General features: G+C 35.9%; 3 protein-coding genes and 1 non-coding gene across 12 annotated transcripts; 1 reads left to right on the forward strand and 3 right to left on the reverse strand.

The window, feature by feature from the left end:
* MESK2 (misexpression suppressor of KSR 2) lies at nt 1–9,250 on the reverse strand (the record flags this gene model as incomplete). 7 transcript variants are annotated; one of them, XM_081991310.1, is given in 7 exon segments in its annotated part: nt 1–111; nt 164–305; nt 362–482; nt 542–741; nt 1,522–1,596; nt 9,064–9,126; nt 9,185–9,250. In XM_081991310.1, coding segments are annotated over 7 exon segments (771 nt in total), but the record flags the coding sequence as incomplete, so codon positions are not given.
* Nucleotides 5,712–5,785, reverse strand: TRNAI-AAU (transfer RNA isoleucine (anticodon AAU)). Its single transcript has one exon. It is a non-coding gene; the product is annotated as a tRNA-Ile (tRNA).
* Nucleotides 9,251–9,849: 599 nt separating the features above from the next.
* Nucleotides 9,850–13,517, reverse strand: LOC145736877 (uncharacterized). 2 transcript variants are annotated; one of them, XM_081991319.1, is made up of 4 exons: nt 13,365–13,427; nt 12,079–12,142; nt 10,315–10,428; nt 9,850–10,260 (listed from the first exon to the last, which is right to left on the reverse strand). In XM_081991319.1, the coding sequence occupies exons 2-4, from the start codon at nt 12,111–12,113 to the stop codon at nt 10,134–10,136; spliced, it is 276 nt and encodes a 91-aa protein (XP_081847445.1). In that variant the 5' UTR covers nt 12,114–12,142; nt 13,365–13,427; the 3' UTR covers nt 9,850–10,133. The 2 variants fall into 2 exon arrangements, with proteins under 2 accessions (XP_081847445.1, XP_081847446.1); XM_081991320.1 differs by lacking the exon at nt 12,079–12,142 and having other exon boundaries at nt 13,365–13,517.
* LOC145736876 (uncharacterized) lies at nt 10,465–11,338 on the forward strand. Of its 2 annotated transcripts, XM_081991318.1 has the most exons (3): nt 10,465–10,612; nt 10,757–11,004; nt 11,062–11,338. In XM_081991318.1, the coding sequence occupies exons 2-3, from the start codon at nt 10,757–10,759 to the stop codon at nt 11,318–11,320; spliced, it is 507 nt and encodes a 168-aa protein (XP_081847444.1). In that variant the 5' UTR covers nt 10,465–10,612; the 3' UTR covers nt 11,321–11,338. The 2 variants fall into 2 exon arrangements, with proteins under 2 accessions (XP_081847444.1, XP_081847443.1); XM_081991317.1 differs by lacking the exon at nt 10,465–10,612 and having other exon boundaries at nt 10,711–11,004.
* Nucleotides 13,518–16,424: the final 2,907 nt, after the last annotated feature.

A 16,424-nucleotide genomic window follows, 5' to 3' on the forward strand; every position in this document is an offset into this window, starting at 1 on the left:
ACCTTGAGTCATTCCTTTAGATCGCAGATATCTGGTGTTCAATTTCTGGTAGCCCCATTCAATCCAACCGGGTTGGGTGCTCACGCAGTTTACTAGACACAAAGCGGACACCTGAAGAGTTAAAAAACTTGAATTAACCATCAGGTTTACGGGCTAAAAATACCATTTCTGGATGATTGAGGGCGTAACGGCAAAGGATGTTTGCTCCGGCTCCAACTCCAAATCCGATGAATTGTTTTAGGTTGAAATGTCTGACCACTTGGACCAGTTGGTCTGCTAGTTCGTCCATAGTTGGATAAATGTACCTGAAAAACTCCTGCAGTGCATTAACCCGTAAAGAATAAGACTTGAATGGGCGTACTCTTCTGGGAGAGTTGGGGCTCCTTCCTCTTGACCTGGAGCAGTCACGTGGTAAACGCAAAAGTTCTCTATCAAAGCTCTCATATCAACGTAGTTGAAGAAGGCTTGGAAATTAGAAATATCTGTGTACAAACAGGAAAATACTTGATTCGAAGATTTATTGAAGAATTCAAGTGCATACAGTTAAGACCCAAATCGTGGTAGGTCAATATGGCAGGTTTGCTTCGATTTCCTTGTATGGCAACCACGACATTACCACGTTCCGTTTCCACTACTTCTTCCTGGGCAATGGAATCTTGCCGGGACATTGATCTGATATGAGGAAATTGAAATTTGATGTTTTTCAGTTCGATGTCGTCCATTGAATCTGAAGGCATAGTGCTGAAATGTAATAAAATTATTAATGTAAAAGTGCACTCTCTCAAAACGTGTGGCAGCCATTGATTCGTTTTTCTAACTGTAGGTGGCGGATCGATTTGTCTGCCCTCTTCATGGAGGGTGAAAACAAATGGGATTCACTTCTTTTGACCGATTCAAAGATAATCCTACACTAGTTACTCAGACAATACCCATACAAATTACAAAAATAGAGCTTTTTTAAGAAAAATGAATTTAAATACACGAATTTGTATAAACAATGTTTAATAATACAAGCAAAAAACTTACTTTCCAGACACTTACAAAGATTTACTGGGTTAAATACTGTTGTGTTCACAAATGTAACTGTGGGATATTGCCAGACTTTCAGTTTTCCAAGACTTTGGCAAATGTCCAGGAACATAAATTTGCAACTATTTACAAACACTACTAGCAAATTCTGTAAATGCATTTTAGTGGAAAATTCAACCATTTCAGAACTTAAATTTTGCCTAAAAAATTACACTGCTGTTTTAAAAAGTGTTTTTATGGAGTACCCTGTATGTTATACAGTCCTATTCTGCTTACATAATGATAGGTGCTATTTTAAGGTCACAATCAATCAAATTGAATGGTATCTTAGTGTTGGGATATTAATATAGGCAAGGCTTGATTGGTTATCGATCTGAACCACAATATCTCCATTATTTGGCTGTTGGCGAGCTTATCAAAGTATTGGAATTCTTTGAAATGTAAATTGAAATTTATGACAGCTTAGGATATACCTATTCCATTAGAACTTACCCCAAAAGGGCGGCCTCTTCCGCTATTCCGGCAGTTCGCATTTTTCTGTTGGCGCCTGGATCCACAACTTCAGTCCTGCAACAAATCACAAAATTAGGATCAATATGGTATATATTTATTAAATTGTTTACTGTTTCGGCTATAAATAAGTCAAGTCAGTAGTTTTCCTCCTTTAAATAGTTCAAATCACAACATTGTTAGTTACTAGTCAAAATGTTACTAGAAAGCAAATGTTCTTTACAAGCTGCCAAAATGTTTAACACTATAATAAGTGTAAAGTGGTACTGGGTACCACAACAGGCTGGTTGGCATTTTTATTTCTAATTAAATTTGATTAACATTGGTCACGTTCCAGGCTTTTAAACAAACTGTAATAGATTTATTTATACTTTTGAGACAGAGCAATTTGTTGCTATTTCTGCAAGCACAGAGGACGCTTATTATTCTATTGTGGCGCTACTTACATGATTAAAAATGTTGCTCGTTTTACCGTAACACACAAACTAAAAATTAGTACAAGCGTTAAAAATAGTCACTGGGCCATAGCAGAGTATTAATAACACTTTCCGGTATAAACAACAAGCTCATACAACTTGGTGTTTTTGTTTGAGTAAATATTAAGACATCCGGAGCTAATATTGGATGCGTGCATTATTACATTCACCCTGTAGATAATACAATAAACGGTTATAATAACATGCCTGACAATTAATGTCTTTGGCCTGACAGGCAATAACAAACTAAATTCGGTTACTCCTCTTTTCACCGATCAGATCATAATTTGACATCACGTGATGGTGAGGTGACAATTGTCAAATTTAACTTTGCTGGATTGACAGCCTTGACAAGTCTATTGTAATGCAGTGTTGCCACATAACCAAAACTAACGGGGACGTTGCCATTACACTCAACGAATCAATGAAAGTTATGTGTCTCATATGTTGTGTCTTTATTTGATTTTTCTAAATGAAGCTGGGCTTGATTTAAATATCCTTATAACCTCAATTTGACAGGAATTTAGTATACAGTGTGTCCATGAAGTAGGGAATAAATTCGATTAAAATTCAGGGAATTATTTTTCAGAAAAATGCTCTAACACAAGTTTTATTGAAAATAGAGCTCAATAATAATAAAAAACGATAATTAAAACGAAATTTTTGCGCACTTTTTCCGAAAATTTTCCATAACTTGCTTATTTGACAGTTGACGACCAAAAGTGATTGAAGCGAAAAGATAGCTCAGGTCGTGAGCTTTCCAAAAATATGCTCATTTAAGTTAATCGGTTGTACCGTTTGGCCGCTAGAGGGCGTCAAAGTCAAGCTTCACAAACCTTCAAAGTGATTTACCTAACTACTTTTTGTTTCAACCTAAAATAATTCAGTTATTTGAACAGTTAGGACAAAAAGTCACTGAAGATAAAATATAGTCCAGACCAAAGGCTTTTCAACGGTGTATTCAAAAAAGGTCATTGGTGTGATAGTTTGAACGCTAGAAGGCGTCAAAGTCAAGCTTTTTGACCATTTCTGTTTTTACACAGTTTTTAAGATATTTACCGAAAACTAAAAATTGTTTTTCACTTTTTTGGGACACTCTGTATATCAAATTTGTTTCTCAAACACACACTGTATAAGCAAAGTGATTACGTTATAGTTTGTTGACAGTCTCAAAAACATCAACAATGTCACTATAAACAACTTGCCTCCTGTATCCTGTCGTTAATAACTGTTACCATGCTTAATTACTCTAATTTAATTATTATTGAAAAATTTAGAAATCTCTGTGTTGGCCTACCTATATTAATGAAAACTTCACCTTGAAAACTATAATAAAGCAGCCAGGAAACACGAAATCGATACAACTCCTAAAATTCAGTTGAACAGTGGAGTTATTAAGCAATTTAAAGAAAAAGTGCTCTAAAAATAACAAAAGCACAACCAATTATTATATTTACATGCAATTGAGTTGTTTACCAAAGCAACTGGACATCCCACAGACCAGATTTAGCTTGACAAGTACGAAAAAAAAGACAAAATTACCTGGATGTTATCACATTAGGGCCTGCAGCAGCACCCACCTTATCCAGTAGCGTTCCGAAACCTAAAGCCTTTTTGACACCTTCGAAGAGACCAGTGGCGGGCCCTCCGGGCATCGTGGTGGGGCGGTACACGTTTTCGCCCACCCCCTGCGACTCCAGGGAGGCGTACGAGCCCCCACTGGACGTGGGAGGACCGGCCGGCATCCCCTTCGACTACTCTCTCTGTGACAACGGTCGGGAAGACACATAGTGGGTTACACTCAAAAATGCAGTACACGATGCAAAAACAAAAGCGTTTTGGTGTGAATATTGAAGTTTTTAATAGGACACCCTGTATATTTTTTGAAGCATCTGCTTATCCACGCCAGCTACGTGCATGAAAGTTGTTTCTACCTTTTACAGTGAATTGCCATAAACCTTCAATGGGACACTCTGTATATTTTTGAGTAATTTTCTTCTGATAAGTTCAATAATCCAAAATGGCCGCCCTAAAATCGTTGTTTTTTCTAATACTATACCAGGAACTTTCCATATTTTGTGTTTAGTCTCACAGGACTTTCATTTACGTCATTAACGATGGTTAGCGTCAATTAGGAGCAAGTACAGTAATACTCAAAAGTGCCTGTAATAAGAATCCAACCTATTTAGTACAGTTAGTACCAAAAACCTGCTCAAACCAGATTACATTCAATTTCAAACTGACTTTTTTTAATGAATTGCGAGTGCTATTTACGTAACTAGCTTTTGGGTACAGTCATTGAAAGATCACATCTTATCCCTCAAGTTGTCATAATTAAAATGACACTAAGTACTGACCTGTTAAGGTACAGTCAGGGTCAAAAACAGTCTCAAATCTTTCCATTTTAAAGTCATGACTTATAATGCTCCCTCACCAGATACAGTCAGGGTTAAAAAAAGTGTCTTATATAAAAATTCAATTTGGGTACAACCCTGGTCAGTACAGTCTGACGTTTTTACTACATAATTTTAATGAATTTTTTTTTTGGTGCAGCAGTTAAGGTTTTTTTAGGCCAGTCCTAGTTAATTGACCATATAATCTAACCAGACCTTGGTGCTGCTTTATAAGTAAGAACAAAAGAGTTATTATTCATTCTGATAATGGCGCTCTAATTCCATTTTATATTAACTCTTGAAGGTGTAAAGGAAGAAAACTTCAATATTCATACCCAATACATGTAACAAATTAACCGTGCTTATCATTCCATGCCCATCAATATTTTAAAGTAAAAAAGCGAAAAAAATACACAATCATAGCAATAATTCGTGCATCAGTTTGTGAAAATCTGGAATTTTTTGCAATTATACTTTAGTATTGATTTTTCCAACCATCGTATAAATGCCACCACCCTAACGGGTGGAATTTGCTCGGATTTAATACAAATTTTATTTCACATTTAACTTACCAAAAAGCTAATCTGGAAGGGTGTTAACCGCCCTAATGTTTAAACAAATGGGCAGACACTCCAAACACCGCACACTCTACAGACTTGCTCTATATAGATTTTAGAGTGACGTTTCTAGGAGCCGATGCTCCAAAACTTACGCGAATCTGATTGGTCGACTCTAAGTCACGTGACTATATGGCGCAATTTGCTTTAAAAAAACTAGCAATTTTAATTTTTTTTTCTGGTTTTTTTTAGAATTTTTCTTGGTATGACCGAACGCACAAGTTGCTCTTAAACTCTGTTAAAAACTGGTGGATTTACTAAACAGCTGTACAGCGTTGTTGCCTGGGCAACGCCACCATTTTTCCTAAACCCCTTTTAAAATAACTCGCTCATATTAGAACTGTCAGTTAATTTGCGTAAAACTCAAAGTAGTGGCAACGTTGCGAAGCTAAGTCAACATGTTATTGATTAAGTCATGCGGTGTTGCTTGCAACTGTGTCGACATCTGCTCGTAATGGAGTGCACTATTTTTAACAATTTGATTTCAGGAAAAGGTTGGTTCGTGTTAGTGGATCAGTATAGTTTTAGATGGCGCTGCCTGTTGCTGTAGACAAGTCTCTAGTTTTTCATGGTAAGAAAAAATTTTTCATTAAAATTATCTATAAAATGAATTTGTTATTAATTACAATAGGACAGAGAAAAACCATGGCAACCAAAAGGAAAAAAAAAAAAAAAAAAAAAGTTGTTGGCCCATGAGGGGATCGAACCCGCGACCTTCGCGTTATTAGCACGACGCTCTAACCAACTGAGCTAATGGGCCATATGAATGTTCTTCGTTTAAGATCGTATTTAATCGTAAGGACTTGCCAGAAGCCTCTATGAGTGTCTAAAACGTTCTACAAGATTTTTAAAGCTGTCAAAGGCTTCTAGCGCCATCTTGGAAATGCCAGAAGCCTCTACAAGTGTCTAGAACGTTCTAAAAGATGTTTAAAGCTGTCAAAGACTTCTAGTGCCATTTTGGAAATGACAGAAGTCTGAACAAGTGTCTAAAATGTTCTTGAATTTTTTTAAAACTGCCAAAATCCTCGAGCGCCATCTTGAAAATGCCAGAAGCCTCTAAATACTAGTGAAGACTTGCCATAAGCCTCTACAAGTATCTAAAATGTTTTTCAAGATTTTTAAAACTGTCAAAAGCTTCTAGCGCCATCTTGGAAATGACAGAAGCATCTACAAGTGTCATAAACGTTCGAAATGTATTTTAAAACTGCCAGAGATGTCTCTGGTGCCATTTTGGAAATGTCAGAAGCCTCTAATTACTAGTGAAGACTGGCCAGAGGCCTCTACAAGTATCTAAAACGTTCTAAAAGATTTTTAAAACTATCAAAAGCTTCTAGCGCCATCTTGGAAATGCCAGAAGCCTCTACAAGTGTCATAAACGTTCGAAATGTTTTTTAAAACTGCCTAAATCCTCTAGCGCCATCTTGGAAATGCCAGAAGCCTCTAATTACTAGTGAAGACTGGCCAGAGGCCTCTACAAGTATCTAAAACGTTCTAAAAGATTTTTAAAACTATCAAAAGCTTCTAGCGCCATCTTGGAAATGCCAGAAGCCTCTACAAGTGTTATAAACGTTCCAAACGTTTTTTAAAACTGCCAGATGTCTCTGGTGCCATTTTGGAAATGACAGAAGTCTGTACAAGTGTCTAAAACGTTCTTCAACTTTTTTAAAACTGCTAAAATTTTCTAGCGCCATCTTGGAAATGCCAGAAGCCTCTAAGTACTAGTGAAGACTGGCCAGAGGCCTCTACAATTATCTAGAACGTTCTACAAGATTTTTAAAACTGTCAAAAGCTTCTAGCGCCATCTTGAAAATGCCAGAAGCCTCTACAAGTGTCATAAACGTTCGAAATGTTTTTTAAAACTGCCAAAATCCTCTAGCGCCACCTTGGAAATGCCAGAAGCCTCTAAGTACTGGTGAATTCTGGCCAGAGGCCTTTACAAGTATCTAAAATGTTTTTCAAGATTTTTAAAACTGTCAAAAGCTTCTAGCGCCATCTTGGAAATGCCGGAAGCTTCTACAAGTGTCATAAACGTTCGAAATGTTTTTTAAAACTGCCAGATGTCTCTGGTGCCATTTTGGAAATGACAGAAATTTGTACAAATGTCTAAAACGTTCTTCAATTTTTTTTAAAACTGCCAAATACTTCTAGCGCCATCTAGGAAATGTCAGAACCCTCTAAATACTAGGGAAGACTTGCCAGAAGCCTCTACAAGTGTATAAAACGTTCTACAAGATTTTTAAAACTGTCAAAAGCTTCTGGCGCCATCTTTGAAATGCGAGAAGCATCTACAAGTGATCTGAACCTTCCAAAATGTTTTTTTAATACTTCCAGAGGCTTCTAGAGCTATTTTAGAAATGTCAGAAAGTTTTAAATACCACTGAAAACCTGTCAAAAATTTGCCAGAAGCTTTTACAAGTACCCGAAATGTCCTATGAATTATTTACAATTGCCAGAGGCCTCTAACTGCCATTAAAGTAAGAAAAACAATAATGGCGTCTGTTTGTCACGAAACGTCAAACAATATTTTGAATCACGCGCAGTGTTGTTGTGACGTCAATCCAATTTTGTTTGATTTTTTGTTTACGTATCTCAAAAGTATTTATTTCTGTCTTGTTTTAGAAATGCGTTTTATAAAGCACTTTACTCTGTTCGGACCGAATTTCCATATTAAGAAGTTACGAGCCTTCTTTCAGATCCGCATAAAAATGCGCACTATCCAACTCGGAAATGCTGGAAATCGCGACTTTTCCTCCCACACCCGTCATGCATCATTCACAAGATGCCCGAATTGAAAATTCGTGGATTCACACATGTAATGATATATCTTTTCTCGGGGCTTAATAAACGCAAAATAAACATGCCTAACCCGTTTTTATCCTGGCAAATTTCGCCATATTTACGGCTCGGGCAGGTTAAGCGGCAGATTGGAAGTTGACTGAAGGGGGGGCGCCAAGGAAAAGGGCTCCCCGGGGAACACTTTCCGATTTTATTACGGCGAAAGATACATGGAATTGCTACGGGGGCCCACATATAAGCAAAACAGCTGCAAGAGGACAGAGGGATGATGTATGGACTCCTACCGAAGACAGAAATCAGGACTGTTCTGGAATACGGAATTTTTTTTTGATTTCCAGAGTGCTGTTTTACACCACTTCATTTGTTGGCTAATACAGGGTGTTCAACAGTATGGATGGTACCTTTCGATATGTTCATAGACAAATTGCGGTTTGATGTCAAAGAAATTCATTAAACAGCTTCATAAAAATTCATACCATACATATCCATCAACGTCTGCAATGAAGGCCTGATTAATGTACCCATGGAGGTATTTATTGGAATTGCTTTGCGGTTGAGGGACAGCCCTGAAATTTTACTTAAAAATTAGAAATTCTTGTATTTTAACTGTAAAAAACTCACTCATTAATTAACAAATCTCGAGGGTTTAGTGGCTGTACTTGCACTATTTTACGGTTGTACTGCATTACACACTAAAACTGTTATTCAGTGGGAAAAATCAGTGCTAACTACACCAAATACTGAATTATCATAGTTATAAAAAGTCTATAAATAGTGCTATTGCCCAAGATATTTAACGTACGTTGGCGTTTTTATTATATTATTGGAATTAATTTTATGCATGGCATAGAAAATCCACGTAACAGACAGAAAAACATTGCTAATTAATGCGCTAGACAAAGATGGGAGACTAATGGCGTTTTCGATTGACGTGTTTAGTGCAAAACCATATTGCCACACTGTTTCAATGACACTTGATAGAGCAGGATACATTATGTAGTTTAAGGCACCAATGAACGTTTTTCAAACGAGTCGGGGGTGGCTGTGCGAATAAGGAGGTATTGTCATGTTGACGTATGACAAATAGTCAGATAATGCAATGTCACGTGACTTTATAACGTCCAATCTACCTAGTGGATTTTAAGAGACCATTTTGACCAACTCCTGAATTCATAAAAGTCAGTTACATTTAAAATAAGTATCATCTACTCTTGAACACCCTGTACGTGAAAAAGTACATACCCATCAACGTCTGCAATAAAGGCCTGATTGATGTACCCATTGTTTTGTGGTTGTGGTGCAACCCTAAAAATTCACGTGTAAAAACCAAAAAGTGTATACTTTAACAGAAAAAAACACTCACTGTATCATTAACGACAACAAATCCTGTGGGTTTAGTGGCTGTTTAGTGTTGGGCTGCATTTAGAACACCAAAACTGTTATTCAACAGGACAAATCAGTGTACGTAACACCACTGCCAACTTTAAAAACTAAAATCCGTTGTTTGCTGATGATTATCGTTGGCAAAGAATTTGTATAGACCCATCCCGTAAACAGGAGTCGTTATTATCTGACTTAATTACTTCTAGTCTGCAGCAATTGTATATACCTCTGATTGTGCGGATAATTTTATGACTGTTTACCTAACTTGTTTAAATACCGGTAATGTTTAGGATGGCAGAAAATGCGGTTTCGGTTTTCCTTCCCCGGAAAACGAATTTCCAACAGAGTAAATGCACCGGAATGGATGTTGGCTTCAGACAGTTTAAGATTAACACAAAAGTTGTTTTATTTTAAAATTACCAAGAGTGTGGCTATTTTTGTGATATTGTTCCGACAAACAAGCATTTTTTAGGTCACGTTTATATAATTTTGGGGCAAAAACATTTTATAATTACGTATACAAGGTAAAGAAGAATTTTAGATGTAAAAATAACAAAGGTATAAGAAATGTGAGGTTTTGTAAATATTTTCTTTTCAGTCAAATAGTAATTGCAAATGTTGGGATTGGGAAAGAAAGAAGTAATGTATCCGGTATTAATTTTTTATTTTAATTAACTAAACCACTATAATTTACAAACTGTCTTTTAAAACATTACACTGCAACCCGCGTTACACCGGCATGTATGTTGGGTTGCATACTTTAAGGATTATTTACATAGGGAATTTGACCTCAACTAACAATACAAAATAATAAACTAAATTAGTAGGTACACTCTCTTAAAGTAGGTAATTATTGACTAGCTTACTCACAATAAGACTAGAACTTAAAACAGTAACAGTCATTTCAATATTGTAATAGGAAAACTATTTTATTCGGAACCGTTTGCTCCCATTCTAATAGCTTCCTCCACCATGTCCTGAGATACGTAGCCCGTACTTCTTCGATTAGACAATCGATTTTTGGATCTGCGTTTCCTCTGAGTTTCACTCTGATCACTTGAAAACATCCCAAAATTAATTGAATTTAAATTGGTGGCAATGGTAACTAACCTGTGATTGTGGTGTCTTAACTTCACTGGGGGATGATCGGCAGCGTTGTAATGAGTTGGTATTCCATATGGTTGTCCTTTGTTGCTGGTAATGTAGTGGGTGGTGGACGGCAGCCTGTAAAAAAAATCAAATATACCTAGCACAAGTTGGCAACTCTGCTGAAATACTCAAATTATACCCCAAATTGTGTTTCATTTTAGTTGAGTGGGTTTTTTGCTTGGTTATTCCAGTTTAATTGAAAGTTTCCAGTACGGCCCTTTTTTGTAGTTCAATTAAGTACCTTCAGTGAATATTTCAGGTCCGTAACTGCCCAAATACCCAAATTGTGTTTCATGTGAGTTGAGTGAATTTTTTCCCATTTTCTGCTTGATTTGAATTAAACAGGTATAAATCAATCAGTCAAACGTCATGTTGACTTTATTTTGTTGTAAATTATTTTAAGATGTCTTTCTACAAATTCTGTCTACTCCTAATTGTTTTGTGCCTCGTGCAATTATGCGCAACTGGTTACGTTTATCCTTTGTGGAACTCGGACAAACCAGAACAAATTAGAGACAATGATGGGGACGCCACTGTAACTGAATTTATCTTCCTAACCTTAATCCTGCCTATCCGTGAAGGTTTCTGCAACATTTGCGCCAATTTCCTAGAGGTGTACGTGTGTTTGCTAAAAAGCTGGGGGCATTTCGAGTAAGTACCGCCGAAACTATGTGTGGAAAGACCAGTTTTTGAATCGAAATCCAACAGGGACGAATCGATGACAAGCTCACAAACCTACTTTGCACAAATGTTGGACATGCTACAATTGAAAAAACCTTCAAAGAAAGTGTTACCATCCTGCTCACCTTACGCCATTTTGGTTGTTTCCACCACTTTGATGGTGTTTCTAGGAATGGTGTTTGTCACCAAAAAGTTGGTGGAACACGTTAAGGATGAAGATTCATTGTTCAGAAATATTTTCCATAAGTCTAAGAGCCGATGTCCTTGTCAAGAAAATAATAACTAATAAAATTAACATTATTTTTTGTGTGAAGTTTTTTAAATTTCTGTGGTGGGAAACAAAAACTATTTAAAATAGCAGATATCTGGTAAGATATAACAGCAACCACATACCTTATTAATAACAGGACTCAAAAGTTGCAATTTTCTTCGTAAAGAAGCTTAAAAAATGCCAATTCAACCGATTATCACCACTCTAGGCACTTAATTGAACCACCAAGCAAGGGTGGTACTGGAAACTTTCCAGAAAAAATCCTAGAATTCGTTAAACTTGGAATAACCAAGCAAAAAACCCACTCACAATTTAGCTTAAAAGTTTAATTAGTCACCTAAAAGAAAACCGTTAACATTTTCATTTAAATTACACGTAATAACTAGTTTTGTTTTGAAAATGAGCAAACAAACGGCAATTCTAACCTAATTGTGTCCGACGTCTGCTACGAAACTGCTAGTCGCTGTCAACTGTCAAAGTCACGTGATCGTGATAAGCATGAAGGGTTTTTGACAATGTTCAATTTGACGATCACGTGAACAACACAAATACTCACGTATCGCTAATTTGTACTGAATTAGATGATAAGCGTTATTATCACACTTATCGGTAATTAATTAGGTTCAAGGGTGATAGAGTTGAGGCGGAGCGGACGAAAAAAAACTTAATTTTACGTTTTGAAAAAAAAAAATAACTGTTTAAGCATTCTAGTAGGTTTTTACATTAAACTGTACCTACAAATTCGCTTAGTAAATATTAATTAGATTACGAACCTTTCGTCAGGAAAATCAACCAGAGTTTCAGTCATTCTAGTAAATGGCAACGCTGTGTCACTAACTACAACAAAATACAAACTGATGATTTTTAAAATTATTGTCGTTGTGTAGATTTGGGGTTATCTATCTAATTGAAACGCCAATTGAATTGCATTAATACAGGGTGGTCCAAACTGATTGTAGGATACTCGAGTCATATACGCTGTGGTTGAAAAGTGTCCCATATTTTTTGCATCTAGATTACTATAGTCCAGAGAAAAAAGAAAATTTGCGGTAAAATTTTCTCCAAAAAACTCCTTACTGCGATGTAATATAGACTTAAATAGCTGTTGTACAATTAACATTGCAGTACAATTTATAAAAACAAGCTTTGCCACCTATACTAATCGAATATTGAGGGTACCAAAGATAGCTTTACAAAAAAAAAACAATAAAAATCAGTTGAAGTATGAAATATATTAAGAACGAAAAAAAAATCGTCTGGCAACGTCGCATAGTTCACAGAGAATAACTGATACTTGACAGTATGTACGTCAACTTCAGATGTCATTCAATTATGAGGTTAAAAAGGATAGTTGCCGCCTTTTTCCTTTGTTTACAAGAAGGGTGGATAAATTGCTTTCGCATTTGGTCAGTCTAGATCGGTTATTAATGCGTTTTTTTTCTAAATTTCAGTGTGTTTTTAATGTTAGCAAAGGACTGAAACGTATTGACATTGACAGTGCTTCAGTTGTTTACCGATTTGACAAGACTCGCAAAAGTGAGGTTAAGTTGCTAAAAAGCAAAATATCACAACCAAGAGCGGAAAAATTAAATCAGTGTCGTTAATTACGCGTAAAATTGCTGGATTTGAATTGTGCAAAGGGTTGGTAGTGATTCTGGACTGTGTGTGTGTGTGATGGTAAACCTGCAAAGGTAAGCAGCATCCCTCTATAGGTCTCATATGAAACAATCCATGACCAAAATGGTGAACATGCACGCCAAGAGTAACTTTACTGGTCTTTGGAGTTGATTTTTAATGAATTATCCTACAATCAATTTGAACCACCCTGTATAAATTCCTCCTCCTTGTTTGTAGTAAGTTTTACGTTATAAGCTGATAAAGAGCAGCCTTCAAACGACCTTTATGAATCATCTCAGTAATTTTTTCAATGTTTTAACGGAGACTGCGTCGCAGTGTTGCCCTTTATCAAAAATTTATCATTTAAGTCCGGCACGTCCAGGTGGAGAATATCGACGTCCAGACTGTCAATATATCAGTGGAATAAGAAAGGTTTACGTACCTCCATTTGTCTACTTCCATAATGTTTGAAACAGAAGCAAATCACTGGAGAGCACCCGACACTTTGACACTTATTACGACACTAAACTTTTTGTTTTTTTGCACTCTGCAAGCAAATGAGTCAACCACCTAAGTTCTTGGCTACTTCATTTAAGAGTCTTTCAAATTTCAGTACCATTTCGGTGTGTTTTCTTTGCGTTTATGGTGATCAATAGTGTTGGGGCTCTTAAGAACAAAACACACCATATACTTTGTTGTAGGCTGTGGTGACCATGTATGTACATCCCATACACGTATATGACCGCTATGTGTTTCCTAATTCATTAAATGTTTCATTCAGTATGTTGTCCAATGTTGGAGATTTCAATGCTATTCTATACTGATTCAGATACGAACCAGTGCAGGATTTTATAAGATTTTCCTGTTCACTGATCAGTGGAAATCAGTTTGATTTTGGGCAGAATACGGTCCTGGTTGGAATTGCCATCATGATTTCCGTCAGTTTTACCATAAAATTGCCAAGACAAAAGCGCGAGAAGAAAATGTATGTTTCATACTTGTCAGAGTGTTAAATAATTGATTAAACACCTTAAAAGGATGAATTTAACTATCCCTTGACTGGTATAAGTTTGCTACTAGATTTAGGACACCCTGTATAATCGAATCTGGACTGAATTCCATTTTACTTGGATTATTGCTACATTTTAGGAATAATCATTATTATTCCTAATGAACTGCATTAAATTGTCATTATGGTTCAAATTGGCTTCAAACAAACCGTTAACGTAATCAAAACGTAATAGGGTTTTCCATAAGCATTACAAGTGATAGCAAGCAAAAATGAACGAAATGAATATCAAAATTGTAAAGAAAAGCAATTTTAACATTTTTTTTTATTTACAGCTCACGTGATTGTTTTGAAACCAATGGCGTTTGTCCAATCTGCTTGAAATCCATAACTTCATAAAAAATAGTCTGTTTCTGGCAATTAAAATTTTGACCCCGCTGTGTGTTCCCCAAGTGTGTTTTACAGGCGATTTTGTCCCTGACTGTCTTTTTAAATTGTGTTTCTGACAGTTCAAACTTTGACACCGCTTTTCTATGTGACTTTACCAAATTTTGTAGGTTTTTTTTTGGTTATTGAATAGGAAATTTAATGAGGATTTCAAAAATGTGCTTAAAACAGTCATTTTCTTACCCCAAGTGTGTTTTACAGGCGATTTTGTCCCTGACTGTCTTTTTAAATTGTGTTTCTGGCAGTTTAAACTTTGATACCGCTTTTCTCCCTGACTGTACTAAATTTTGTAATGTTTTTTTAGGTTATTGAATAGGAAATTTAATAAGGATTTCAAAAATATGCTTAAAACAGTCATTTTCTTACTCCAAGTGTGTTTTACAGGCGATTTTGTCCCTGACTGTCTTTTTAAATTATGTTTCTGGCAGTTCAAATTTTGACACCGCTTTTCTCCCTGACTGTACCAAAGTTTGTAGTGTTTTTTCATGATATTGGATAGGAAATTTAATGAGGATTCCAAAAATCTGCTTAAAACAGTCATTTTCTTACCCCAAGTGTGTTTTACAGGCGATTTTGTCCCTGACTGTCTTTTTAAATTTTGTTTCTGGCAGTTCAAACTTTGACACCGCTTTTCTATGTGACTGTACCAAATTTTGTAATGTTTTTTTAGGTTATTGAATAGGAAATTTAATAAGGATTTCAAAAATATGCTTAAAACAGTCATTTTCTTACCCCAAGTGTGTTTTACAGGCGATTTTGTCCCTGACTGTCTTTTTAAATTGTGTTTCTGGCAGTTTAAACTTTGACACCGCTTTTCTCCCTGACTGTACTAAATTTTGTAATGTTTTTTTAGGTTATTGGATAGGAAATTTAATGAGGATTCCAAAAATCTGCTTAAAACAGTCATTTTCTTACCCCAAGTGTGTTTTACAGGCGATTTTGTCCCTGACTGTCTTTTTAAATTGTGTTTCTGGCAGTTTAAACTTTGATACCGCTTTTCTCCCTGACTGTACTAAATTTTGTAATGTTTTTTTAGGTTATTGAATAGGAAATTTAATAAGGATTTCAAAAATATGCTTAAAACAGTCATTTTCTTACTCCAAGTGTGTTTTACAGGCGATTTTGTCCCTGACTGTCTTTTTAAATTATGTTTCTGGCAGTTCAAATTTTGACACCGCTTTTCTCCCTGACTGTACCAAAGTTTGTAGTGTTTTTTCATGATATTGGATAGGAAATTTAATGAGGATTCCAAAAATCTGCTTAAAACAGTCATTTTCTTACCCCAAGTGTGTTTTACAGGCGATTTTGTCCCTGACTGTCTTTTTAAATTTTGTTTCTGGCAGTTCAAACTTTGACACCGCTTTTCTATGTGACTTTACCAAATTTTGTAGGGTTTTTTTAGGTTACTGAATAGGAAATTTAATGAGGATTTCAAAAATGTGCTTAAAACAATCATTTTCTTACCCCAAGTGTGTTTTACAGGTGATTTTGTCCCTGACTGTCCTTTTAAACTGTGTTTCCGGCAATTCAAACTTTGACACCGCTTTTCTATGTGACTGTACCAAATTTTGTAATGTTTTTTTAGGTTATTGAATAGGAAATTTAATGAGGATTTCAAAAATGTGCTTAAAACAACCCTTTTTTAGTCCAACCGTGTTCAAATGTTAGATCACAATTTTAACTGTTTTGAAAATTTGTTGCACCAAACCAGTTTTTCCTAAAAAACTCGAAAACAGTAAAAGTTACAAAAAAATTGCAAGAGACCAAAAATAGTCCTAATTAACTCCTTAATCTACCACCGTAAGTTTGTAGGACCGTTTTTGCTTCCAGTATACAGGGTGTGCAAGGAAAGTGTGGTGGTTCACTATCTCGGTCACCCTGTACGCAATTTTTTAAATAGAATTTTTTGCTTAACACCCCTGAAAAAAGGAGCTCAAAACGGTTAATTTGAGTGGTTCAATCTTTCTGAACTCACAAAAATAACCCAGTTACAGGGTGCACAAATTTCAACTGATTTGAAAATTTGTTGCATCAAACCAGTTTTTG

The sequence above is a fragment of the Ips typographus genome, linkage group LG13 (assembly GCF_016097725.1).
Source record: "Ips typographus isolate SLU linkage group LG13, UJ_Ityp_2.0, whole genome shotgun sequence".
Classification (NCBI taxonomy): Eukaryota; Metazoa; Arthropoda; class Insecta; order Coleoptera; family Curculionidae; genus Ips; species Ips typographus.

What these genes read in the sequence shown, in the direction of transcription:
- LOC145736876 (XM_081991318.1), top strand. Translation starts at nt 10,757, where the DNA reads ATGTCTTTCTACAAATTCTGTCTACTCCTAATTGTTTTGTGCCTCGTG. An exon ending in AAAAGCTGGGGGCATTTCGA is followed by an intron (nt 11,005 to 11,061) that starts GTAAGTACCGCC and finishes GAAATCCAACAG; the next exon opens with GGACGAATCGATGACAAGCT.
- LOC145736877 (XM_081991319.1), bottom strand. Translation starts at nt 12,113, where the DNA reads ATGACTGAAACTCTGGTTGATTTTCCTGACGAAAG. An exon ending in GTTGATTTTCCTGACGAAAG is followed by an intron (nt 10,429 to 12,078) that starts GTTCGTAATCTA and finishes TTTTTTTTACAG; the next exon opens with GCTGCCGTCCACCACCCACT. An exon ending in TTAAGACACCACAATCACAG is followed by an intron (nt 10,261 to 10,314) that starts GTTAGTTACCAT and finishes GATGTTTTCAAG; the next exon opens with TGATCAGAGTGAAACTCAGA.